General features: G+C 45.6%; 1 protein-coding gene across 3 annotated transcripts in view; it reads left to right on the top strand.

The window, feature by feature from the left end:
* Positions 1–2,194, top strand: part of TPMT (thiopurine S-methyltransferase) — a 240,762-nt gene extending 238,568 nt beyond the window's left edge. For all 3 annotated transcript variants that reach the window (XM_063923228.1, XM_063923230.1, XM_063923229.1), the window contains exons 8-9: positions 335–379; positions 1,918–2,194. In XM_063923228.1, the coding sequence (XP_063779298.1) occupies positions 335–379; positions 1,918–2,039 (167 nt within the window). In that variant the 3' untranslated portion in view covers positions 2,040–2,194. The remainder of the gene's footprint in view (positions 1–334; positions 380–1,917) is intronic.
* The last annotated feature ends 23,341 nt before the right edge of the window (positions 2,195–25,535 follow it).

The following is a 25,535-nucleotide window of genomic DNA, read 5'->3' as shown; positions in this document are numbered from 1 at the left end:
GACATACTCAGTCTTCCCCCCACAGTGTTTGTTCACAGATTGTAAGGGATATGTGTACCAATTTTGTAGTACATTGCTCCAGTAATTCCGGAGTTATGCTGTCTCCTGATATAGTCTGCGCTGCTGTCTGCGCCCCTATGGGTGCTAGGGATTTCAAATCGTTTTAGTTGCCTCTGCCGTGTTTTTAATACGCTCGTATGTAAAATTTCACAATCTTCGCTTGTAAACTGTGGATTTGTATAGAAAGACAGAAGGACAAATTTTCATTTTTATAGATTAGATTTCTGGTGTGTCATGAAAGCTTCATGTAACTGTGGTTATGGATTTTTTTCAGGGCCGCCTTTTTATGTGCCTAAATCAGAGGTGGAAGCATTATTTGGTAAGTAAATATGGGGGTAATTCTGAGTTGATCGCAGCTTCAAGTTTGTTAGCAATTGGACAAAACCATGTGCACTGCAGGGGAGGCAGATATAACATGTGCAGAGAGAGAGAGAGATTTGGGTGTGGTGTGTTCAATCTGCAATCTAAATTGCAGTGTAAAAATAAAGCAGCCAGTATTTACCCTGCACAGAAACAAAATAACCCTCCCAAATCTAACTCTCTCTGCAAATGTTATATCTGCCCCCCCCCCCCCCCCTGCAGTGCACATGGTTTTGCCCAACTGCTAAAAAATGTCCTGCTGCGATCAACTTGGAATTACCCCCTATGTACAAAAATGTGTTACGCTGTGAGTGTATGTGAACATTCTTCTATTGTATAAACTTTACTAAGAAAAAACTGCAGTCTAGATTACTGGGGGAAGACTGAAAAATAAACGTATTCCTCTGCAACAAACTGACACTGTTATACATACATGCATATTCTCCAGTATCTGTCTATGTATCATTGTATATTCCACTATATGGCTCTGTGGCAGTGCATTGCTATGGTAATGTAAAACTGTTCATGAGCACATACCCTAATGGTATATGTTTAATTTGCTGGCTGTCGGGATCCCGGCGTTCAGGATACTGACACCGGAATCCCTACAGCTGGCAATGCCGACAGCCGGAATTCCGGCGCAACAGAACTATTCCCACTTGTGGGTGTCCATGACATCCAAAGAGTGGGAATAGAACCTGTGGTGAGCGCAGCAAGCCCGCATCGTGGCGAGCATAGCAAGACCGCAAGGGACACTCTGCGCTCGTCCCGCTGCCGGCATGCGGTTAAACATACTGAACCCGCCCTAATACAGAAAGCCTTTTCCCTTCCTGGAAACTAAATGATGAGACGTGCCTGGTATTTTTGTTGATAATAATTCTGTGTAACACAGTGTATTGGGCCAATAAAATATTCTCTTACTAATTGTAATTTCAAGAATGATGACTTTTTGATATATAGGCCATGTTTTGACAGGAATTTTAAGCAGTTTTAAGAAAAAAAGTAGATTACATATAAAAACTGTTGATATTTATATAGGATGACCAGAAAATACTTCTAACATGGTAGTGTTCCTGCTAGGCTGTTTGATGTTAAACTGAAAAAATGTGCCCTGCCCTTATGTTGGCGTCCTGCTGAAACAGCCTGGCCTTTGCCATCCCCCCTGCGGGCTCAGTGTCCTGCAGAAGAGAAAATATGTGGTTTAGTGCTCACTGCCGGTGAATGGATACCGTGCGTATGCGCACACCATCTGTTCACAGTGATGGGAGAGCTTGGGGTCAGCCCAGCATCTCTGTAAGTGCTGGGCACTCCTCCAAGTGTAACGAACAGAGGGCGTGTAACGAGGCCACCCCCCCTTTTTGCCACGCACATGGGTACCCTACCCTTTTCCTGGCCAGCGCCCTACCCACTGTTCACCGTAGAGTGAACACTACATAGGGTACAGTACTATTATCTCATTTGTTCATTGTTGTATTACTTTTCTTTTTTCCTTTTTAGGCTCTTTGTGCAATTTTAAGCAGTTGAAGAAGGTTGAGGTTTTTACTGACAAGCAGAAACTCTGGGGACTTGATTTCTTCTTTGAAGACATTTACCTCTTAACTAGAAAATCCCATTCATGATTAACTGAAGAGTTTTAAACGGATGCTGTTTGGAGGCACAAGTTAAACCAATTACTGCTTCATGTTATATATTATATATTTTCAAATTTTAGACTTCCTTCACTTTATTATCCCTTCCACTTACAAATAAAAATGCATTTGACATGAAGGTAAAACAGCAGTACAGGCATTGTATGTTCTAGACCTCCGAGAATAGCTTCATCTTCCATACTTCTAATTGTATTTATTTTCCTCACATACTGTAGCTAGTAGTTGTTGTTGTTGTTGTTGTTATTAATTATCTTGTTTTTCTCTATACATTTTTTTATGTAGTTCTACTGTTCAGCTGAGCTTACAATCTATTTTGTGGTGAATGGGATACAGAGACTTTACCGAGGCGAAGTGAGAAGCACTAGTGCCGAGATGTAAGAACATCTCGGCTGCCAAAGGAGGAAGGGGGTTTCACTCCCCCTGCGGTGATCCTTTGCAGGGCCCCCACAGTGCATCAGCCCAGTGCTGATGCGCTGTGTTGCTCCCCTGGCCAGTGCACTGGACATGCACAAGAACTCGCCACTCACACGAGATCTCCCATGCGCATCCCGAAGCTCGCACCCACCACAGCCAGGGACAGAGCTGTCCCTACTGTAGAGATAGGACATCGACACCAGGCAGCTGTCAAAATCGATAGCTGCAGGTGTCGGAACGGTCACCGCTGCTGATTGTTCATACATTGCCCTGCACATTGGCGTGCTATCGTTTAGATGGCAGCGCCGATATAGACAGGGGTGCATAGCATACATACATGGGGGGGGGGAGCGGTATTATCGCACATAACATGCGCTGATACCTCTTCACCCCCATATCATCATTTCAAACTGTTACCCAGTGTTTTTTAACTCTAGTCCCGTGGACACAGCAGAGGAGGTTTACTGCAGGCTCCATGTAATGAAGCCCTGTTTGAATCACTGTGGAGAGAATTCGGTTCAGCTTTATAGACGCGTTTTGCCATTCCAGATTAGCAAATGACATCCATCACAAGTTTTACCTCACATCTCTAAAGGTCTAGCGTAACTGGCTGATATGTGTGCAGCTACATAGTGAGTCAATACCTGGAAGCATATCTCAAGCAATTGAATATCCGCCAGTGGTTTATGTGTGGTCATTCCGAGTTGTTCGCTCGTTACCAATTTTCGCTATGCTGCGATTTGCTGCTAAATGTGCATGGTACGCAGCGCGCATGCGCTTAGTTATTTAACTAAAAACTTAGCAGTTTTGCTGTTGTTCGTGCGGCGCTTTTCAGTCGCACTGCTGATCGGTGAGTGATTGACAGGAAAGGGGCGTTTCTGGGTGGTAACTGGCCGTTTTCCGGGAGTGTGCTAAAAAACGCAGGCGTGTCAGGCAAAAACGCAGGAGTGGCTGGAGAAACGGGGGAGTGGCTGGCCGAACGCAGGGCGTGCTTGTGACGTCAAACCAGGAACTAAACGGACTGAGCTGATCGCAATCTAGGAGTAGGTCTGGAGCTACTCAGAAACTGCAGGAAATTATTTAGTAGCAGTTCTGCTAATCTTTACTTCGCTACACTGCTATGCTAAGATACACTCCCAGAGGGCGGCGGCCTAGCGTTTGCAATGCTGCTAAAAGCAGCTAGCGAGCGAACAACTCGGAATGACCACCATGGTCTTTTAAAGATGATTAGCTGATTTCTGGTATGCAAAGCAACCAGGTGAGCATCTCCTCACACAACACACAGGACATAGAAGTTGGATCACAGTGAGCACAACAGGAAGAACAGGTTGGAAATAAACCCTTCTAAATTGGAAAATAAATATGCTAGTTTTCAAGGCAAACAAATGAAAAGAAGTTATGTAAAAAGCATGTCTTCACTTAACATCAGACACACACACACACACACTAAAATACATTAATAAACAGGGTTTTTAGCTCTGAAATGAATTAAAAAACCAAAACATTTTATCATGATTATTTATCACTGGGTACGGCCCTCTGCTGTTACGTCTCCAATGCACCACTCGGTTACCTCCTCTGAGTAATCCTTTGGCTACAGGTATGATTGTATTGACATGTGTGGCACGTGACAGGCAGCCAGTTAAGACTGAACCTTTGGTGGTGAAGGTAAGTAAGGTAAGTGGATGGGGGTGTTTGGGCTGCAACATGAGGGGGATCTGAGCGTATAAATGGGTATGACTTTGGAGACTCTGAGGCTGGGGACATTGCACATTTGGCAAAGTGTGTACATATACAGTGCATCCGGAAAGTATTCACAGCACTTCACTTTTTCCACATAGTGTTATGTTACAGCCTTATTCCAAAATGGAATACATTCATTTTTTTTCCCTCAAAATGCTACACACAATACCTCATAATGACAACATGAAAAAAAAAATTTAGATTTTTTTGCAAATTTATTAAAAATAAAAAACTAAGAAATCACATGTACATAAGTATTCACAGCCTTTGCCATGAAGCTCAAAATTTTGCTCAGGTGCATCCTGTTTCCACTGATCATCCTTGAGATGTTCCTACAGCTTAATTGGAGTCCACCTGTAATTGATTTGGAAAGGCACACACCTGTCTATATAAGGTCCCACACTTGATAGTGCATGTCTGAGCACAAACCAAGCATGAAGTCAAAGGAATTGTCTGTAGACCTCCGAGACAGGATTGTCTTGAGGCACAAATCTGGGGAAGGGTACAGAAAAATATCTGCTGCGTTGAAGGTCCCAATAAGCACAGTGGCCTCCATCATCCGTAAATGGAAGAAGTTTGGAACCACCAGGACTCTTCCTAGGGCGTCTAAACTGAGCGATTGGTTGAGAAGGGCTCTAGTCAGGGAGGTGACCAAGAACCCGATGGTCACTCTGTCAGAGCTACAGCATTCCTTTGTGGAGAGAGGAGAACCTTCCAGAAGGACAACCATCTCTGCAGCAATCCACCAATCAGGCCTGTATGGTAGAGTGGCCAGACGGAAGCCACTCCTTAGTAAAAAAGCACATGGCAGCCCGCCTGGAGGTTGCCAAAATGCACCTGAAGAACTCTCAGACTATGAGAAAGAAAATTCTCTGGTCTGATGAGACAAAGATTGAACTCTTAGGCGTGATTGCGAGGCGTCATGTTTGGAGGCAAACCGGTAACTCTCATTACCAGGCCAATAACTTCCCTTCAGTGAAGCATGGTGGTGGCAGTATCATGCTGTGGGGATGTTTTCAGGGACTGGGAGACTAGTCAGGATAGAGGGAAAGATTAATGCAGCAATGTACAGAGACATCCTGGATGAAAACCTGCTCTTGACCTCAGACTGGGGCGACGGATCATCTTTCAGCAGGACAGTGACCCTAAGCACACAGCCAAGATATCAAAGGAGTGGTTTCAGGACAACTCTGTGAATGTCCTTGAGTGGCCCAGCCAGAGCCCAGACTTGAACCCGATTGAACATCTCTGGAGAGATCTGAAAATGGCTGTGCACCAACGCTTCCCATCCAACCTGATGGAGCTTGAGAGGTGCTGCAAAGAGGAATGGCCGATACTGCCCAAAGATAGGTGTGCTTGTGGAATTATATTCAAAAAGATGAGGCTGTAATTGCTGCCAAAGGTGCATCAACAAAGTATTGAGCAAAGGCTGTGAATACTTATGTACATGTGATTTCTTAGTTTTTAATTTTTAGTAACATACATAGTAACATAGTATCTGAGGTTGAAAAAAGACAATTGTCCATCGAGTTCAACCTATTTGTGGTCTCCTACGCATGATGATTTGACTAAAATTTCTGACTGATGCTGCTGTCAACCGTTGCATTTTATCCCTATTTATAGTAACTATAATGCATGACTATGCACCATACCCCTGGATATCCTTATCCATTAGGAATTTATCTAACCCATTCTTAAAGGTGTTGACAGATTCCGCCATTACAACTCCCTCGGGCAGGGAATTCCAAACACGTATTGTCCTTACCGTGAAAAAGCCTTTACGACGTATTGTGCGAAATCTCCTCTCCTCTAACCTGAGCGAGTGTCCACGAGTCCTCTGTGTTGATCTAACCAAAAACAGGTCCCGCGCAAGCTCTGTGTATTGTCCCCTTATATATTTGTAGATGTTGATCATATCCCCTCTTAGTCTCCGCTTTTCCAATGTAAACATGCCTAGTCTTTCAAGCCTTTCCTTGTATTCCATATCTCCATGCCCTTAATTAGTTTGGTCGCCCTCCTCTGTACCTTTTCTAGCTCCAGGATATCCTTTTTGTAGTACGGTGCCCAGAATTGTACACAGTATTCAAGGTTTGGTCTCACTAGTGATTTATATAACGGGAGTATAATACTCTCGTCCCTAGCATCAATACCCTGTTTTATGCATGCTAATATCTTATTAGCCTTCTTTGCTGCAGTCCTACTTTGGGTACTACTGCTTAGCTTGCTATCTATGAGGACACCCAAGTCCTTTTCCAGTACAGAATCCCCTAATTTTACCCCATTTAGTAGGTAGATGTAATTTTTGTTCTTGTTACCACAGTGTTACCTTACACTTGTCTGTGTTGAAGCGCATTCTCCATTTGGCTGCCCAAGCTTCTAATTTAACTAAGTCGTTCTGAAGAGACTCGGCATCCTCCTCTATTTATAGCCTTACACAATTTGGTATCATCTGCAAAAATTGACACCATGCTCTCTAGACCTTCTGTTAGGTCGTTAATGAAAATATTGAACAATAGCGGTCCTAATACTGAGCCTTGCGGCACACCACTTAGCACTTCAGTCCAAGTTGAAAAAGATCCATTAACCACAACGCGCTGCTCCCTATTATCTACATTTGCACAAATCTCAAAAAAAACTTTTTTCACATTGTCATTATGGGGTATTGTGTGTAGAATTTTGAGGGGGGAAAAAATAATTTATTCCAGTTTGGAATAATGCTGTAACATAACAAAATGTGGAAAAAGTGAAGGGCTGTGAATACTTTCCGGATGCACTGCACTCCACCTACATTTCATTGTACTGCTCTCAGGCCTCTGATCTAGTTCTTAATTAATGAAAACATTCTTGGTTTCTATAGGGTTACTGCCATCCAGTCTGCCACTGCTGTGTTGCAAAGATGTGCTATATTCTTTTAAACTGCCATGTGTTTGTGCTGCTGCTCTGTTGCTTAGTTTAGCCATCCAGCTTTTGGACAATATTGGTGAACAATGCAGTATTGTAAATTGTGAGGTAGTCAAAACTGACTGGAAATTAATGTTATTGAAGTTAATAATACAAACAGGGTAGACTCCGAAGAGGGGACCCCCAGTATAGTGTCCCCCTTCCGAGTCTACCTCAGGCCTGGGATATGCCCCGCGCACCCCTGGGTGGTGGGTGTGAGGTTGATAGTTGTCAAAGTTGTATTAACATTGTCCGTTACAGTGGGACTACAGGTTACAGCAAGAACCACAAGTGCCAGCATGCCCGGACATTAAGGGCCTGTTGGCACCTGTAGTCTGCCTGTAAAGAAAATCTTAGCGACACAAAACCGAATGTTTTAATTTATTACACTGCACCTTTAGCTGTGGGGTGGCTGCCTTTAAATTATTTTGTGTGGCCGCCACTTCCCCAAGACTTCCGGTGTGTCTGTTTTACTTTGCTGTACACCTGAAGTACGGCGGCCTTTAAGGTCTTTTACGTGACTGCCACACCCCCTGGCCTTGTGTCTGCTGCATCTTTTTTCATCTTCAACTGGGTCGGTGGCCTTTAAGCTCTTTTGTATGTCTGCCACCCACCAGAACTTCCTCGGCATCTTCTGTCTTCAGGAGCTCTTGTTAGCTACTTCTCCTCGTCTGTCGGATTGCCTGCCCCAGCCTTGTGCTGGCTAATATTAGACGGTACAAGGGAAGGGCGATGACGTGGCAAGCCACAATTGGCTCACCGTAGCAATCTTGAATTTTGAATATGTCTCTGAGCAACATTTTAAAAATGGGCAATTGTGCCCGTAGGGCAGTGGTGGAAAGCCACCACCGCTGCCCTACACCTGCTGAATGCTGCTGTAAGGCAGAGCCGTAACTAAGGGGGGGAATGTGACCTGGGCACTGGATTGGAGGGGGCACCGCAATGCTTACACCCCCTCCGAGTCCCGATGCGCACAGGTCCCTTCGTCGGAGCAGCACAAGGCTACCGTATGATGAAACTGAAAATAAACTACAGCTCCCAGAAGCCCTTGCTGCGGGAGCTGTAGTTTACTTTCAGTTTCTTCTATGTGGACAGTCATGTGCTACCTGTTGTGCCCTAAGAGGGGGCACAGGGAACAAGTTACCCCAGCCACCCCTGCTGCCTTTGATCACCGCAGCAGTGCACTATTGCACTGCTGAGCTGGAAAAATGAATGACTGCAGCCAGAGGTCTGAAAAAGGGGCGGAGCTACACGGCACTATACTCACGGTAGAGGCTAGATCCAAGTGGCCTAAGGGACCTTTTCTGTCAGGGGGAGGAGCTACGCCAGCGGTACAGTTGGTCTAGTATCCACACCACCAACTATTACCTTTAGTAATTAGGTGGCGAGCGGAGCGAGCCACCGTGCCCGAAGCATGGCGAGCGAAGCGAGCCCGCGAGGGTACTTTTCGGGTACCTTGTTCGGCCGCAGCTCCTCCCCCTGGTGACGGGTCTCCTCCCCTAGGTACGTCAGAAGGTCCCTTCTCCCACTCCAATATAGAACCAACCCTATACTCACAGTGACAGGCCAGCCAGCACCATCGAAGAGAGGAGGGGAGAAGAGCAGCAGCACAGCCTAAATAGTGAGTGTGACACAGTGAAGGGGCACTGTATGTGTGTGCAACTACTATATGTGTGTGTATGAATGTGTTGTGCATGTGTGTGACTATGTGAATAGGTGTGTCACTACATATCTGTATGCGTGCTTGTGTGTCACTGTATGTATGTATGTATGTGTGTGTGACTATGTATGTATACAGGTGTGTGACTATGTATGTGAGTAACTGAATGCGTGCGTGTATGTGTTTAGATGTGTGACAGTATGTATGTGTGTGATTTTACATATGTATCAATGTATGGGGTATTATTTCCTTTTTAACTTCATCTGTAGCCCAAATGTCTAACTAAGGTGGTCATTCCGAGTTGATCGAACGTAGCAACTTTTTGCTGCTCGTGCGATCAACTAGACGCCACCTATGGGGGAGTGTAGTTTAGCATAGCAAGGCTGCGATCGCTTGTGCAGCCCTGCTATGCTAAAAAAGTTTTATGTAAAACAAGACCAGCCCTGCAGTTACTTACCCTGTGCGATGGATCCAGCGATGAAGGTCCCGGAATTGACATCAGACATCTGCCCTCCAAACGCCTGGACAAACCTGCGTTTGGATCTCCTCGTCCGGAAAACGGAGAGTTGACACCCTGGAACGCCTTCCTCCTGGCAATCTTCTTGCAGTTGCCGCTGTGACCACTTTCTTCGTATGTGGCGTCACTGCCCGGAGACTGTCGTCGCCGGGCAATGACGCACCTGCACAATGCGGCCGCTGCACACGCGCAGTTCCGACCCGTTCTCACCGCTGCAATGAACTGCAGCGTGCGAACGTGTCGGAATGACCCCCTGAGTCCAGCTAAATGTCTAGAAAAGAAGCTATATAGCAGCTACCAGCCCTTTGCTCTCATGGAGTATATATGGGTTGGGGTTATGTGGCCGGTGCACGGTCAGCATACCGACGCCAGGATCCCGGCCGCCAGAATGCCGTCAGGGGGTGAGTGTAAAAAAGCCCCTTGTGGGCTTCGCTGCGCTGGCCACAGGTTCTATTCCTGCTCTATGGGTGTCGTGGACACCCATGAGTGGAAATAGCCCGTTAGCTGGTACTGGCTGATGGCATTGTCAGTCTTCGTACAGAGTTACACGTGGTGGTGGGTTGGTTGTCTGTGCGTGTGTGTAGGGGGGGCGCCGGATTACTGTTTTGCCCCGGGTGACAAAAATCCTAGTTTCGGCCCTGTGTAAGGGATCCCCAGGGTCTATCCCCGCATTCTCTGCCACCGGACTCTGCAGTAATGAATCCTCAGGATCCATCTCCACTGCCACATCAGCAGGCAGTGTCAGGATCCCTCCAGATCCGGTCCTGCTGCCACAGGATGTTCTCAGTAGGCTCCAACCAGGCCCGACGCTACCCGCTCAGCAAAGTCTGTAAAGCAGGAAGGCACCGGGTCATAGAGGCGATCTCCCCACTCTGCGACCCTGCTGATATGCACTGTTGCTGCCTGCAGCCAGAGCCTGTCACTCCTACAGGCAGCAGCGGCAACGGCAGCTTGAAAAGTGGCTGCCTCCTTATTGACTGAGCTGCAGTGCCACACTGTCCTGCCTGTTGCTGCCAGTGTCTATCACACTTATCATAGGCAGCAGCAGCAGCGCCAGAAGCATGAAGAGACGTGCCGCAGAAATGTAATTAACATTCACCACCTGCCCAGTGAAACCAAGAAGACCACACTAGCACAGCTCTGAGTAGTCTACAGAGCTCCGCCTCCCCTGTGGGCTGCTTTGAATCAAAGGGATAGCTGCAGCGCGCAGGATCCCACGTGTGACAGGCTGCTGCCTCTTTCTAAAGAAGAGAGGGGCACTGCTTATACTGCAAATATCTGGTAAGTGACGGGGCGGCTCTCAATTTCTTATAGGGTCTAATTCAGACCTGATCGCAGCAGCAAAATTGTTCTCTAATGGGCAAAAAACATGGTGGTCATTCCGACTTGATCATACGCTGCCGTTTTTCGCAGCGCAGCGATCAGGTTACTACTGTGCATGCGTATGCGTCGCAATGCGCAGGCGCGTAGTACGGGTACAAAGCGGATCGTTGATGGGCGATGGATTTAACGAAGAATCCATTCACACAGACGATCGCAACAAGATTGAAAGGAAGAGGGTGCTTATGGGTGTAAACTGACCATTTTCAGGGAGTGTTTGGAAAAACGCAGGCATGTCCAAGCGTTTGCAGGGCGGGTGTCTGACGTCAATTCCAGAACCGGACAGGCTGAAATGATCGCAGCGGCTGAGTAAGTTCAGACCTACTCAGAAGCTGCACAAACTGTTTTTGTATTGCTCGGCTGCACAGGCGTTCACACACTTGCAAAGCTAAAATACACTCCCCTGTGGGCGGTGACTATGCGTTCGCACAGCTGCAAAAAACAGCTAGCGAGCGATCAACTCAGAATGACCCCCATGTGCACTGCAGGGGGGGCAGATATAACGTGCAGAGAGAGTTAGATTTGGGTGGGTTATTTTGTTTCTGTGCTGAGTAAATACTGGCTGCTTTATTTTTACACTGCAATTTAGATTTCAGATTGAACACACCACACCCAAATCTAACTCTCTCTGCACATGTTATATCTGCCTCCCCTGCAGTGCACATGGGCCCTCATTCCGAGTTGATCGCTCGCTAGCTATTTTTTGCAGAGCAGCCATCTCGATAGTTGCCACCTCTAGGGGACTGTATTTTCGCTTTGCAAGTGTGCAAACACTTATGCAGCCGAGCGGGACAAAAAAGTTTTTTTGCAGTTTCTGAGTAGGTCTGAACTTACTCAGCCCTTGCGATCACTTCAGCCTGTCTGGTCCTGGAATTGACGTCAGACAACCGCCCTGCAAACGCTTGGACACGTCTGCGTTTTCCCTACCACTCCCAGAAAACGGTCAGTTGACACCCATAAACGCACTCTTCCTGTCAATCTCCTTGCGATCGGTTGTGCGAATGGATTCATCGCTAGAAGCCTTGCACAGCAACGATGCTGTTTGTACCCGTACGATGCGCGTGCGCATTGCGGTGCATACGCATGCACAGTAGTAACCTGATCACTGCGTTGCGAAAATCTGCAGTGTGCAATCAACTCAGAATGCCCCCCATGGTTTTGCCCATTAGCTAAAAAATTTGCTGCTGCGATCAGGTCTGAATTAGGCCCTATAAATGGTAAAAGGTTAAAAAAAGGAGAATATTGGACCATTAAAGGGTGAGTTGGAGGTCTTAATTAATGATAAGGAAAAAGCAGATTTATTGAATAAATTGTTGTCATCAGTATTCAAGTTAGAGGACCAATAGAATACAATGTGACTCCACGTGGCGCTATTTGGATACCAACAGAAAAAGGCTTACATAGTATTGATCACAAGGATTTCCAGTCTCACAGAGAATTGATTTGGAGTATTACTACAATACAAAAACATGCAAAACATAGTGCAACTCTGTTAAAACAAATGATATTTTTATTTGCTTAATCCCACTCACATAAGGATGTGTATTGATTGCATGTAGATAATCACAAAGTGGGTGAAGTGGCTTTTACTTCATAGAAGAGTCCTCCTCCATATAGAACTTGGAAAAAAGAATGATAGTGATAGTGCAACACCGTCTTTAAATTTTTAAAAACACGTATTTAATAGAATGCACTCACAGACATCAGATAAAAAACAGCATAAAACACATCGAGGATATTCCTGTGGCATGGACTGCTAGCAAGAGGAAACTCTAGGGCATAGTCACCGCAAAGTTCAAATGTCTCCAGCAGCTCGAAATGGCAGCTCCAATCCACAGGTCCTCGTCCACCCAATCTCCCTGCTTGAGGACCGGTTGATGGGAGTAGTGCACAACAAAAGCTATAATAACGATCCGTTGCTAAGTACTTGGTTAAGCGAGGAAGTAGTCCGGGAGAGACTAAGTAAAATTAAGATAAATAAATCTACTAGGCTGGATGGTCTCTACCCCGGGGTTCTTATGGAACTTAACTCAGAGCTATTAAGGCCCCTATATTTGATTTTCAGTGAGTCAATTACATCAGGAATGATGCCGAAGGACTGGCGGAGGTAGTCCCAATATTTAAAAAGGGAATTAAACTCATCCTGGTAACCTATGCTTAAAGTGGTCCTAGAGAGGAGGTGGAACTCACCCCCCCCCCCCCCATGCTTGTGAAATAAAGGGATGGCGCGCATCAGGAAAAAGGGGCATGACCTTGAAGAGGGGTGTGGTCACCCAATAGTATCCCCAATTCAAATTACGCTGCACAGTAGCACAATCTTATTCACATTACACCACATAGTAGTGTCCCTTATTCATGTTATGACGCACATTAGTGACCCTTATACACAAAGCCCACAGTAGTAGCACCCCTAATACACATAATGCCCATGGCAGTAGTGCCCCTTATGCAATACCCACTGTAGTGGTAGTGCCCCTTATGTAGAGCCCATAGTATTGGTGCCCCTTATTCAGTGCTCCCATTAGTAGTGCCCCTTATGTCCCCAGGAGTGATGCCCCTTATTAAGTGTCCCCTATGCAATGTTCTCAATAGTATTGCCCCAGTGGTAATGCCCCCTGTAGTTATGTCCCTAGTAGATATGCCCCCTGTAGTTATGCCCGCTGTAGATATGCCCCCAATTGGTGTGCCCCAATAATTCCCCAGTAGATGTGCCCCCAGTAGTTATGTCCCCTGTAGATATACCTGCTGTAGATATGCCCCCAGTTGGTGTACCCCCAGTTGGTGTGCTCCCAGTAGTAATGCCCCCTGTAGTCAGAGGCGGATTGGCCATAGGGCCTACAGGGAAGATTCCCGGTGGGCCGGCGCACCCGTGGGGCCTGTTTTGTTTGAGGACATGTGGTCCTTTTTAATGAATAAGATGCCAAACAATTTGCATATATGAAAATGACTTTGCCACTTAGCCTGTGATTGCAGATGATCTAGTGCACAGGTTCTCAAACTCGGTCCTCAGGACCCCACACGGTGCATGTTCTGCAAGTTTCCTCACAGAATAGCAAGTGAAATAATTAACTCCACCTGCGGACCTTTTAAAATGTGTCAGTGAGTAATGACTACACCTGTGCACCTGCTGGGTTACCTGCAAAACATGCACTGTGTGGGGTCCTGAGGACCGAGTTTGAGAACCTGTGATCTAGTGTATGCTCTGTCTGCCTGCTTGGCTGACATATAAGATTGAGTGAATAGTGATTGGGATACGGTTGGTGTAATAAACAAGAAAATATATCTTTCTAAAGAATGATATAGTTTCCTAAATTCTAAAGGTGTATCATATAATGTGCTCATAATATTTTATTTTATTTCCCTTTAACTTCCCCTTGATGCTGGACATGCCCACTATCTGGAAAGTCTTGGGGGGAGGGTGCTGCTGCCATGGCCCATGGCTAGACCTTACACCTCTGGTGCTGCCCAAGTGGGGCCACTAGTACAAATTTTTCCAGGGCCGCTTTTTGTTCCCAATCCGCCTCTGCCTGTAGTTATGCCCGCTGTAGCCATGCCCCCAGTAGTCATGTTCCCAGTAGTTATGTCCCCAGTAGATGTGCCCACTGTAGATATGCCCCAAGTAGGTTTGCCCCCGTAATTATGCCTGCTGTAGATATGCCCCCAGTTGTTGTGCCCCCAGTAGTAATGCCACCTTAGTTATGTCCCCAGTAGATGTGCCCCCTGTAGTTATGCCTGCTGTAGATTTGCCCCCAGTAGTTATGCCCCCAGTAGTAATGCCCCTGTAGTTATGTGCCCTCTGTAGTTATGCCCCAGTTGGTGTGCCACCAGTAATAATGCCCCCTGTAGTTATGCCCCCAGTAGGTGTGCCAACAGTAGTAATGCCCCCGTAGTTATGTCCCCAGTAGATGTGCCCCCTGTAGTTATGCCGCTGTAGAAATGCCCCCAGTAGGTGTGCCCCCAGTAGTAATGCACCAGTTGTTATGTACCCAGTAGATGTGCTCCCTGTAGCTATGCCCCCAGTAGGTTTGCAACCAGTTGGTGTGCCCCCAGTTTGTTTGCCGCCCAGTAGATATGCCCCCAGTTTCCCCCCTCTAGTAGCACTGCTTACACACACAAAAGATTAAAAAAAAACAATACTCACCTGCCCCACTCCTGCTTCTGGACCACAGCCTCCGTCTGTCGCCCGCTCCTCGCAGCTGTGGGAGAGACATCATGACGTCTCTCCCATAGCGCACAGCTGCGCACACTGCCTGAGCCGGAAGTCCTGAGGTCTGGCTTCCGGCTGCGCTTAGGAGGAAAGCCGTCGCCCACTGCTAACAGTCTCAGCGGGCGCCCGGCATTTCCCTAGGTTAGGTGAGCCAGAGGACAGTAACTATCAGTAAGTTTGGCATCTATAGTGGGGAAAATATTGGAAGGTATAAAAAGTGATAGCATACTGGAGTACTTGGATACCAACAAGGTTATTACTAGGAATCAGCATGGTTTTGTGAAGGACAGGTCATGTCAAACTAACTTAATAAGCGTCTATGAGAAAGTGAGCGATAATATTGATCAGGGTAAAGCAGTGGATGTGGTCTTTTTGGACTTTGCTAAGGCCTTTGACAAAGCCCCACATAAGAGACTATTTTAAGAGAGTTTGGGGTAGGAATCACTATTTGTACTTGGGTGAGTAATTGGCTGTACAACAGGGAACAGCGAGTGGGGATAAATGGGATGTTCTCTGAATGGGCCTCAGTGCTCAGTGGAATACCGCAGGGTTCAGTTCTTGGACCACTGCTGTTTAACATATTCATTAATGACCTAGGAAGCACAGTGTCAAAACGATACTAAACTGTGTAGAGTCATTAATTCAGACAAGGATGTTGAGTCTGTACAGAATGATTTATCTAGACTGGAGGTCTGGGCGGATAAATGGAGAATATAGAAAAATGTAAAGTTATGCACTTCGGGACCAAGAACAAGCAAGCAGCCTATAAATTAAATGGGGAAAATGTAGGGATAACGGTAGTTGAAAAGGATTAGGGTGTTCTCTTTGATAATAGACTTAGTAGCAGTATGCAATGTCAAAATACAGCAACAAATGCAAGTAAGGTGTTATCATGCATAAAACAGGGAATGGAGACAAGGGATGAGAGTGTAATCCTGCCACTGTATAAATCAGTGGTGAGACCACATCTGGAATATTGGGAATATTGTGTACAGTTCTAGGCTCCTCACTATAAAAAAAGATATCTTGGAACTCGAAAGGGTTCAGAGGCGAGCCACCAAACTGGTTAAGGGGTTAGAGGCACTGAATAATGAGGAAAGACTCACAAGGTAAGATATGTGTACACTGGAAAAGACGCGGCTGAGAGGGGACATTATTAATATTTATAAATGCATAAAGGGACAATACAAGGATTTATCAGACGATCTGTTTATTAAAAAAAAAACGCTACACAGGACACGAGGAGACCCTCTCAGGTTAGAAGAAATAAAATTTCATACACACCGGAGGAAAGGGTTCTTCCCAGTCAGAGTAGTAAGGATTTGGAATTCTCTACCAGAGAAGGCAGTAATGGTGGTCAATAAGTTTAAAAATGGATTAGATAAATTCATAACTGAAAGAAATATCCAAGGTTACAGCATTTAAATTATATAAAATGTTATAATACAGGTTGAACTCGATTGTCTTTTTTCAACCTCATCAACTATGTAACTATGTAATATTGCTGAAAATATTTATATCAAAAGAACAAACATTACAGAACAAACATATGTACATACATAACATAAAATAGTGTGAGCGCAATGACAGTTCTTTAAAACTGTCCTATGGAACAACAAGTCCCAGGTTAGATTGCTAGATTCAAATTAGCAGGCTGTATTCCAATTCTGCAGTTCACAGCTGTCGTCATCTCCAAAGGAATAAAGGGGGCGCCATATAGTGAATTAAAAGTGTAAAAGCAATCACGAACAGACACTGAAAAAAATGAATGCGTACCACCATTGGTTAATCCAATGACAAGTTCAACAATAGTTTCTTTTAGAAAAGTTTACAGCTGGACATAGACGATCTTACTTCCTGTCCTGAACTGAGAGCATTGACATTCCAAGCCACGGGCCTACGCATTTCGTCACCTGGACTTTGTCAGAAGCCTGGCGAGGCGTCCACTGAACAGTCATTTTACAGCTACTCTATACATGGCTAATAATCTTCTTGTTACTAATTGCGATTAGCACTGCCCATAATTATGCAAATTTAAATAACAAAATTAAAACCGCAAAACAGCATGACATACACACTAAAAATATAATATTATACACATTTAATACTGTCCAATAAAACCAAGAAAGGTATATTTAAACTGTCTAAAATTAGTTTATCAGAAACGGATATCAATTTATTAGAAAAAGGTTTGACCTATGCTTCAACAACAGGAATAAATAAGTTCAGTCTTTATATGGATTTGGAACTCTGGGCAGGATTCAAATCTTGCAGCTGCCCTCCCACCCCCATAGCGCCCGCCGACAGTATTCAAATGTTACTGCCGATGGGCGCGATATCAGCATTTCAGCTCGCCACCCCCTGGGGTGGTGATCTGAAATGCACGAAAAAGTGACCCGTTTGGACGCCCAAAAGGGACTTTTCGCGATCGCGCCCATGACTTTAGTCGGGTATAGCTGCTTCACACGGCTAAACCCGCCTCTTATGGGCGCGATCAGCACGATAACAGGGGGCCATAGAATATCGCCCCGCGATCTCCCGTCACTTTAGACGGGAGATCAGGGGCAATTAAAGATTTGAATCCCGCCCTATGTATGCAAGATGACACTAAAAGACATTTTATTAGACAGAATAATAACTCACTAGCACCTATAAGCAGTGGCATAACTAGAAATGTTTCTCCCCTAAGCCAAAAAAATGTTCTGGCCCATCCCAATTAGAAAATAGAAGAATTTGCACTTTGCAAAAAGGGACGTGTTCTTGCTAAAAGGAGCATGGCATTGTAGGAAAAGACTACCTTATACCCCAGTTTTGCAACCTGTACGTCCAGACATTGGCCACCACAGGAAAAAAATAGTCCTGATTCATGCCCCTTACATTGTTTGCAATTTTTCCTCCTTGTAGTAATGCCCCTTACACATTATGCCACACACCGTAATGCCCGTTATAAATTATACCGCACACCGTAATACCTGTGAAACATTATGCCACACACCACAATGCCCCTGAGACATTATATTACATACCGCACTGCCCATGATTCAGTATACCACACACTGTAATGCCTGTGACACATTATGCCACACACCACAATGCCCCTGAGACATTATATTACATACCGCACTGCCCATGATTCAGTATACCACACACTGTAATGCCTGTGACACATTATGCCACACACCACAATGCCCCTGAGACATTATACCACCCACCGCAATGCCCGTGATACAGTATACCACACCCCGAAATGCCTGTGACACATTATGCCACACACCACAATGCCCATTATACATTATGCCGCACACCGCAATACCTGTGAAACATTATGCCACACACCACAATGCCCCTGAGATATAATACTACATACCGCAATGCCCATGATACAGTATACCACACACTGTAATGCCTGTGACACATTATGCCACACACCACAATGCCCGTTATACACTATGCCGCCCACCGTAATACCTGTGAAACATTATGTCACACACCACAATGCCCCTGAGATATACTACATACCGCAATGCCCATGATACAGTATACCACACACTGTAATGCCTGTTACACATTATGCCACACACCACAATGCCCCTGAGACATTATACCACCCACCGCAATGTCTGTGATACAGTATACCACACCCCAAAATGCCTGTGACACATTATGCCACATACCACAATGCCCGTTATACATTATGCCATACACCGCAATCATAATGTCCATGATACATTATGCCACACACCACAATGCCCGTTATACATTATGCCACATACCACAATGTCCATTATACATTATGCCACACACTGCAAAGCCCATTATACATTATGCCCCACAATAAGGCTTCTAATTACTTTTAAATTACCTGCTTGTTTCCTGGGGTTTTCATGCTCTGGGTGTCATGCTCGTTGCCAGGGTGTAATGCTTGTTGTCAGGGGTTTCATGCTCATTGCCAGGGGGTAATGCTTGTTACCAGGGGATTTATGCAGTGGGTGTGTAATGCTCCTTGCCAAGGGGTTTCATGCTCGCTGCCAAGGGGTAATGCTTGTTGCCAGGGGTTTCATGCACTGGGTGTGTGATGCTCTTTGCCAAGGGTGTAAGAATGCAGCTGTGCCAGTGCTACCCGGCGATATGCGCTCCTGGGTCCTGGCACTTCCCAGCTCTATTAGATGCTAGAGGTCAAGTATGACCTCTAAACTCTGTCTCCTTCATGGCGGTGGCCATTTTTGGAGGGACATTTAGTAGATTGACTTGTGGATGGCTAGTCCGCATGTCAATCTGTACTGAATCAGCGTCGGCGGCGCAGCCCTGTGTCTCCAAGCCTCCGCAGTGGCTGTGGATGAAGTAGTTACCACCTATAAGAAGTTTGAGAAGAGGAAACCTGACAATATGTCTGGATTAAAAACAAGGTACATAAGTATATGCAGGGGTTAAAGTGAGCCGGAACGGGGTGAAACTGCGTTCCATCAGTTCCACTTGGAGACGGAACGCAGTTCCGCCTCCTCCGGCTCACCTAACCTGATGTGTGGCCGGCGCCACAGGGAGATGCCGGGCGCCCGCTGAGATTGTGTTACCAGTAGGCGCCCGGCTCTCTCTCCACAGCGGCAGCCGGAGGCAGGAGCTCAGTAGTTAGCTCCGGCGCTGTCGCTGTGCGCTATGGTAGAGATGTCATGACATCTCTCCCATAGTACATTGGAGCGGATGCCCAGAAGACTGCAGCTGTCGGACACGGAGTGGGGCTTGGTGAGTATGGTGTGTTTTGTTTGTTTGTTTTTCCTTTGTGTAGCGGCGCATCTACTGGGGGGCATCTAGTGGGGGCAAACTACTGGGGGGCATTACTACTGAGGAGCATCTACTGGGGGGCATTACTACTGAGGGGCATCTACTGGGGGCAAACTACTGGGGGACATTACTACTGAGGGACATCTACTGGGGGCAAACTACTGGGGGGCATTACTACTGAGGGGCATCTACTGGGGCAAACTACTGGGGGGCATCTACTGGGGGCAAACTACTGGGGGGCATTACTACTGGGGGGTATCTACTGGGGGCAAACTACGGGGGGGCATTACTACTAAGGGGCATCTACTGGGGGCAAACTACTGGAGGACATTACTACTGGGGGGGGCATCTACTGGGGGCAAACTACTGGGGGGCCTTATTACTGGGGACAAACTACAAGGGGGCAAGCTACTGGGGCAAACTTAAAGGGGGCAAGCTAATGGGGGCAAACTACAAGGGGGCTAACTACTGGAGGAAAACTACAGGAGGGCATTACTACTGGGGGCATAACTACAGGGGCATTACTACTGGGGGTGTAACTACAGGGGCATTACTACTTGGGGGCATTACTACTGGGGGGCTAAACTACTGGGGGCATTACTACTTGGGGCATTACTACTTGGAGACATTACTACTGGTTGGCATTACTACTGGGGGCTAAACTACAAAGGGGCACAACTACAGGGGATAAACTACAAGGGGGCAAACTACAGGGGGGCATTACTACTGGTGGCTAAACTACAAGGGGCAAACTACTGGGGGCATTACCACTGGGAGGCCACACCCCTTTTTACCTTTATTATATGGGCACCGTGGGGAGGGGGGTGAGTTAAACCACCTCTCTAGGACCACTTTAAGCACTGAGTATATGTATCTGAAAACATATATTGTTGGTGGTGTAATGCCCAGGCATCTGAATACATTTGTCCATGTAATACAGATATATATATATACACACACATTGTATTGAAAAATGTGTGCTCTGTTTCAAACGTTAATAGCATTAATAAATAAGAACTTTTGCACGATAACATATATGTATATATTTATTGTATTGCACTTGACTGCACAGACGTTCACATTGTATGAAACAGTTATTCAGTTTAAAACAATCATTTCAATCAACATCTACGCCTTCAATGTTTAATTGCTTGATAATTGCATTAGTTTACAACAATATCTGCAATTGAATATTTGGGATAGCAAAAGCATCGGATGCTAGTTGTAACTGTGTGGTGTCGCACATTTGCAAGAATACTTTCTATTACCTGTGTATAGGGTTGCGAGGGCTGGGTGGGCTCTTTAGTGTGCGTACACACAGTGTGGTATGCAGTTACAATTGGGGGTTTGGCTTGGTAACTGCAGATGTTAGCGTAGACCATTTGCATATGTTTGCAGATGTAATTTTGGCTGAATTAGGCCTAATGTTCTGTTATACCACATGTACTGACGGTGATAGGTGTTTTCTGCATTGCTTTTGCATATGTGATTTATTTTTAGTGATGTGCCCCGGAAATTTTTCGGGTTTTGTGTTTTGGTTTTGGATTCGGTTCCGCGGCCGTGTTTTGGATTCAGACGCGTTTTGGCAAAACCTCCCTGAAATTTTTTTGTCAGATTCGGGTGTGTTTTGGATTCGGATGTTTTTTTACAAAAAACCCTCAAAAACAGCTTAAATCATAGAATTTTGGGGTCATTTTGATCCCATAGTATTATTAACCTCAATAACCATAATTTACACTCATTTCCAGTCTATTCTGAACACCTCACACCTCACAATATTATTTTTAGTCCTACAAATTGCACCGAGGTCGCTGGATGACTAAGCTAAGCGACCCAAGTGGCCGACACAAACACCTGGCCCATCTAGGACTGGCACTGCAGTGTCAGACAGGATGGCAGATTAAAAATTGTCCCCAAACAGCACATGATGCAAAGAAAAAAAGAGGCGCAATGAGGTAGCTGTGTGACTAAGCTAAGCGACCCAAGTGGCCGACACAAACACCTGGCCCATCTAGGAGTGGCACTGCAGTGTCAGACAGGATGGCAGATTAAAAAAATTGTCCCCAAAGAGCACATGATGCAAAGAAAAAAAGAGGCGCAATGAGGTAGCTGTGTGACTAAGCTAAGCGACCCAAGTGGCCGACACAAACACCTGGCCCATCTAGGAGTGGCACTGCAGTGTCAGACAAGATGGCACTTCAAAAAAATAGTCCCCAAACAGCACATGATGCAAAGAAAAAAAGAGGCGCAATGAGGTAGCTGTGTGACTAAGCTAAGCGACCTAAGTGGCCGACACAAACACCTGGCCCATCTAGGAGTGGCACTGCAGTGTCAGACAGGGTGGCAGGTTTAAAAAATTGTCCCCAAACAGCACAGGATGCAAAGAAAAAAAGAGGCGCAATGAGGTAGCTGTGTGACTAAGCTATGCGACCCAAGTGGCCGACACAAACACCTGGCCCATCTAGGAGTGGCACTGCAGTGTCAGACAGGATGGCACTTCAAAAAAATAGTCCCCAAACAGCACATGATGCAAAGAAAAAAAGAGGCGCAATGAGGTAGCTGTGTGACTAAGCTAAGCGACCCAAGTGGCCGACACAAACACCTGGCCCATCTAGGAGTGGCACTGCAGTGTCAGACAGGATGGCAGATTAAAAAAAATGTCCCCAAAGAGCACATGATGCAAAGAAAAAAAGAGGCGCAATGAGGTAGCTGTGTGACTAAGCTAAGCGACCCAAGTGGCCGACACAAACACCTGGCCCATCTAGGAGTGGCACTGCAGTGTCAGACAGGATGGCACTTCAAAAAAATAGTCCCCAAACAGCACATGATGCAAAGAAAAAAAGAGGCGCAATAAGGTAGCTGTGTGACTAAGCTAAGCGACCCAAGTGGCCGACACAAACACCTGGCCCATCTAGGAGTGGCACTGCAGTGTCAGACAAGATGGCACTTCAAAAAAATAGTCCCCAAACAGCACATGATGCAAAGAAAAAAAGAGGCACAATGAGGTAGCTGTGTGACTAAGCTAAGCGACCCAAGTGGCCGACACAAACACCTGGCCCATCTAGGAGTGGCACTGCAGTTTTCTAGCGAGAGGATGAGTGCTTCCATCCTCATGTGAATCTGAACCACTAGCCATGAACATAGGCCAGGGCCTCAGCCGTTCCTTGCCACTCCGTGTCGTAAATGGCATATTGGCAAGTTTACGCTTCTCATCAGACGCTTTTAATTTTGATTTTTGGGTCATTTTACTGAACTTTTGTAGTATACTTGACGACACAGAGGTAGAGCAATGGACTACTGTACCGTACTGCTATATATATACTGGTGGTCAGCAAAATTCTGCACTGTCCTCCTACTATACACTGCACACAACTAAAATGCAGCACAGGTATGGATGCATAGTATACTTGACGACACAGGGGTAGAGCAGTGGACTACTGTACCATACTGCTATATATATATACTGGTGGTCAGCAAAATTATGCACTGTCCTCCTACTATATATATACTGTGCAAAACTTAAATGCACCACAGGTATGGATGGGATAGTATACTTGACGACACAGAGGTAGGTAGAGCAGTGGCCTACTGTACCGTACTGCTATATATTATATACTGGTGGTCAGCAAAATTATGCACTGTCCTCCTACTATATATATACTGTGCAAAACTTAAATGCACCACAGGTATGGATGGATAGTATACTTGACGACACAGAGGTAGGTAGAGCAGTGGACTACTGTACCGTACTGCTATATATTATATACTGGTGGTCAGCAAAATTATGCACTGTCCTCCTACTATATATATATATACTGTGCAAAACTTAAATGCACCACAGGTATGGATGGGATAGTATACTTGACGACACAGAGGTAGGTAGAGCAGTGGCCTACTGTACCGTACTGCTATATATTATATACTGGTGGTCAGCAAAATTATGCACTGTCCTCCTACTATATATATATACTGTGAAAAACTTAAATGCACCACAGGTATGGATGGATAGTATACTTGACGACACAGAGGTAGGTAGAGCAGTGGACTACTGTACCGTACTGCTATATATTATATACTGGTGGTCAGCAAAATTATGCACTGTCCTCCTACTATATATATACTGTGCAAAACTTAAATGCACCACAGGTATGGATGGATAGTATACTTGACGACACAGAGGTAGGCAGAGCAGTGGACTACTGTACCGTACTGCTATATATTATATACTGGTGGTCAGCAAAATTATGCACTGTCCTCCTACTATATATATACTGTGCAAAACTTAAATGCACCACAGGTATGGATGGATAGTATACTTGACGACACAGAGGTAGGCAGAGCAGTGGACTACTGTATCGTACTGCTATATATTATATACTGGTGGTCAGCAAAATTATGCACTGTCCTCCTACTATATATATACTGTGCAAAACTTAAATGCACCACAGGTATGGATGGGATAGTATACCTGACGACACAGAGGTAGAGCAGTGGATTACTGTACCGTACTGCTATATATATACTGGTGGTCAGCAAAATTCTGCACTGTCCTCCTACTATATACTACAATGCAGCACAGATATGGAGCGTTTTTCAGGCAGAGAACGTATAATACTGGTGGTCACTGGTCACTGGTCAGCAAAACTCTGCACTGTCCTCCTACTATATAATACTGCTGGTCCCCAGTCCCCACAATAAAGCAATTAGCACACTGAGCACAGATATTTGCAGCACACTGAGCACAGATATGGAGCGTTTTTAAGGGAGAGAACGTAGATATTTGCAGCACACTGAGCACAGATATTTGCAGCACATTGAGCACAGATATTTGCAGCACACTGAACATAGAAACTGAGAGGACGCCAGCCACGTCCTCTCACGATCATCTCCAATGCACGAGTGAAAAATGGCGGCGACGCGCGGCTCCTTATATTGAATACCAATCTCGCGAGAATCCGACCGCGGGATGATGACGTTTGGGCGCGCTCGGGTTAACCGAGCAAGTCTGGAGGATCCGAGTCTGCTCGGACCCATGCAAAAAAGGGTGAAGTTCGGGGGGGTTCGGATCCCGAGGAACCGAACCCGCTCATCACTATTTATTTTGTATGAGTGTTTTAGCAATTTTTAGCTGAACGTCCAATGATCTCTCTCTGCATTAGGTCATAGAAACATAGAATTTGACGGCAGATAAGAACCACTTGGCCCATCTCTAGTCTGCCCCTTTTTTTTTTTATCCTTTAGGTGATCGCAACCCTTTTTGAACCTTAATTCTTTGTAAGGATATTCATATGCCTATCCCAAGCATGTTTAAATTGGTCTACAGTCTTAGCCTCTACCACCTCTGATGGGAGGCTATTCCACTTATCCACTACTCTTTCTGTGAAGTAATTTTTCCTTAAATTTCCCCTGAACCTCCCCCCTCCAGTCTCAGTGTATGTCCTCGAGTTCTAATACTTCTCTTCCTTTGAAGAATGATTCCCTCCTGAACTTTGTTAAGACCCTTGATATATTTGAAAGTTTCTATCATGTCCCCCCTTTCCCTTCTCTCCACCAAACTATACATGTTAAGATCTTTTAGCCTTTCCGGGTAAGTTTTGTGATGTAGGCCATGCACCATTTTAGTTGCCCTTCTTTGTACATTCTTTAATGTATTTATATCTTTCTGGAGAGGGTCTCCAGAACTGGACACAGTATTCCAGATGGGGCCGCACCAATGATCTATACAGTGGCATTATCACTTCTTTTTTGCTGCTACTGATTCCTCTCCCTGCAACCAAGCATCTGACTTGCCTTTCTCATTGCCTTGTTGCATTGCTTTCCTGCCTT

This window comes from Pseudophryne corroboree, chromosome 5 (assembly GCF_028390025.1).
Source record: "Pseudophryne corroboree isolate aPseCor3 chromosome 5, aPseCor3.hap2, whole genome shotgun sequence".
In the NCBI taxonomy this organism is placed as follows: Eukaryota; Metazoa; Chordata; class Amphibia; order Anura; family Myobatrachidae; genus Pseudophryne; species Pseudophryne corroboree.
This window is presented reverse-complemented; position numbering and strand designations above follow the sequence as displayed.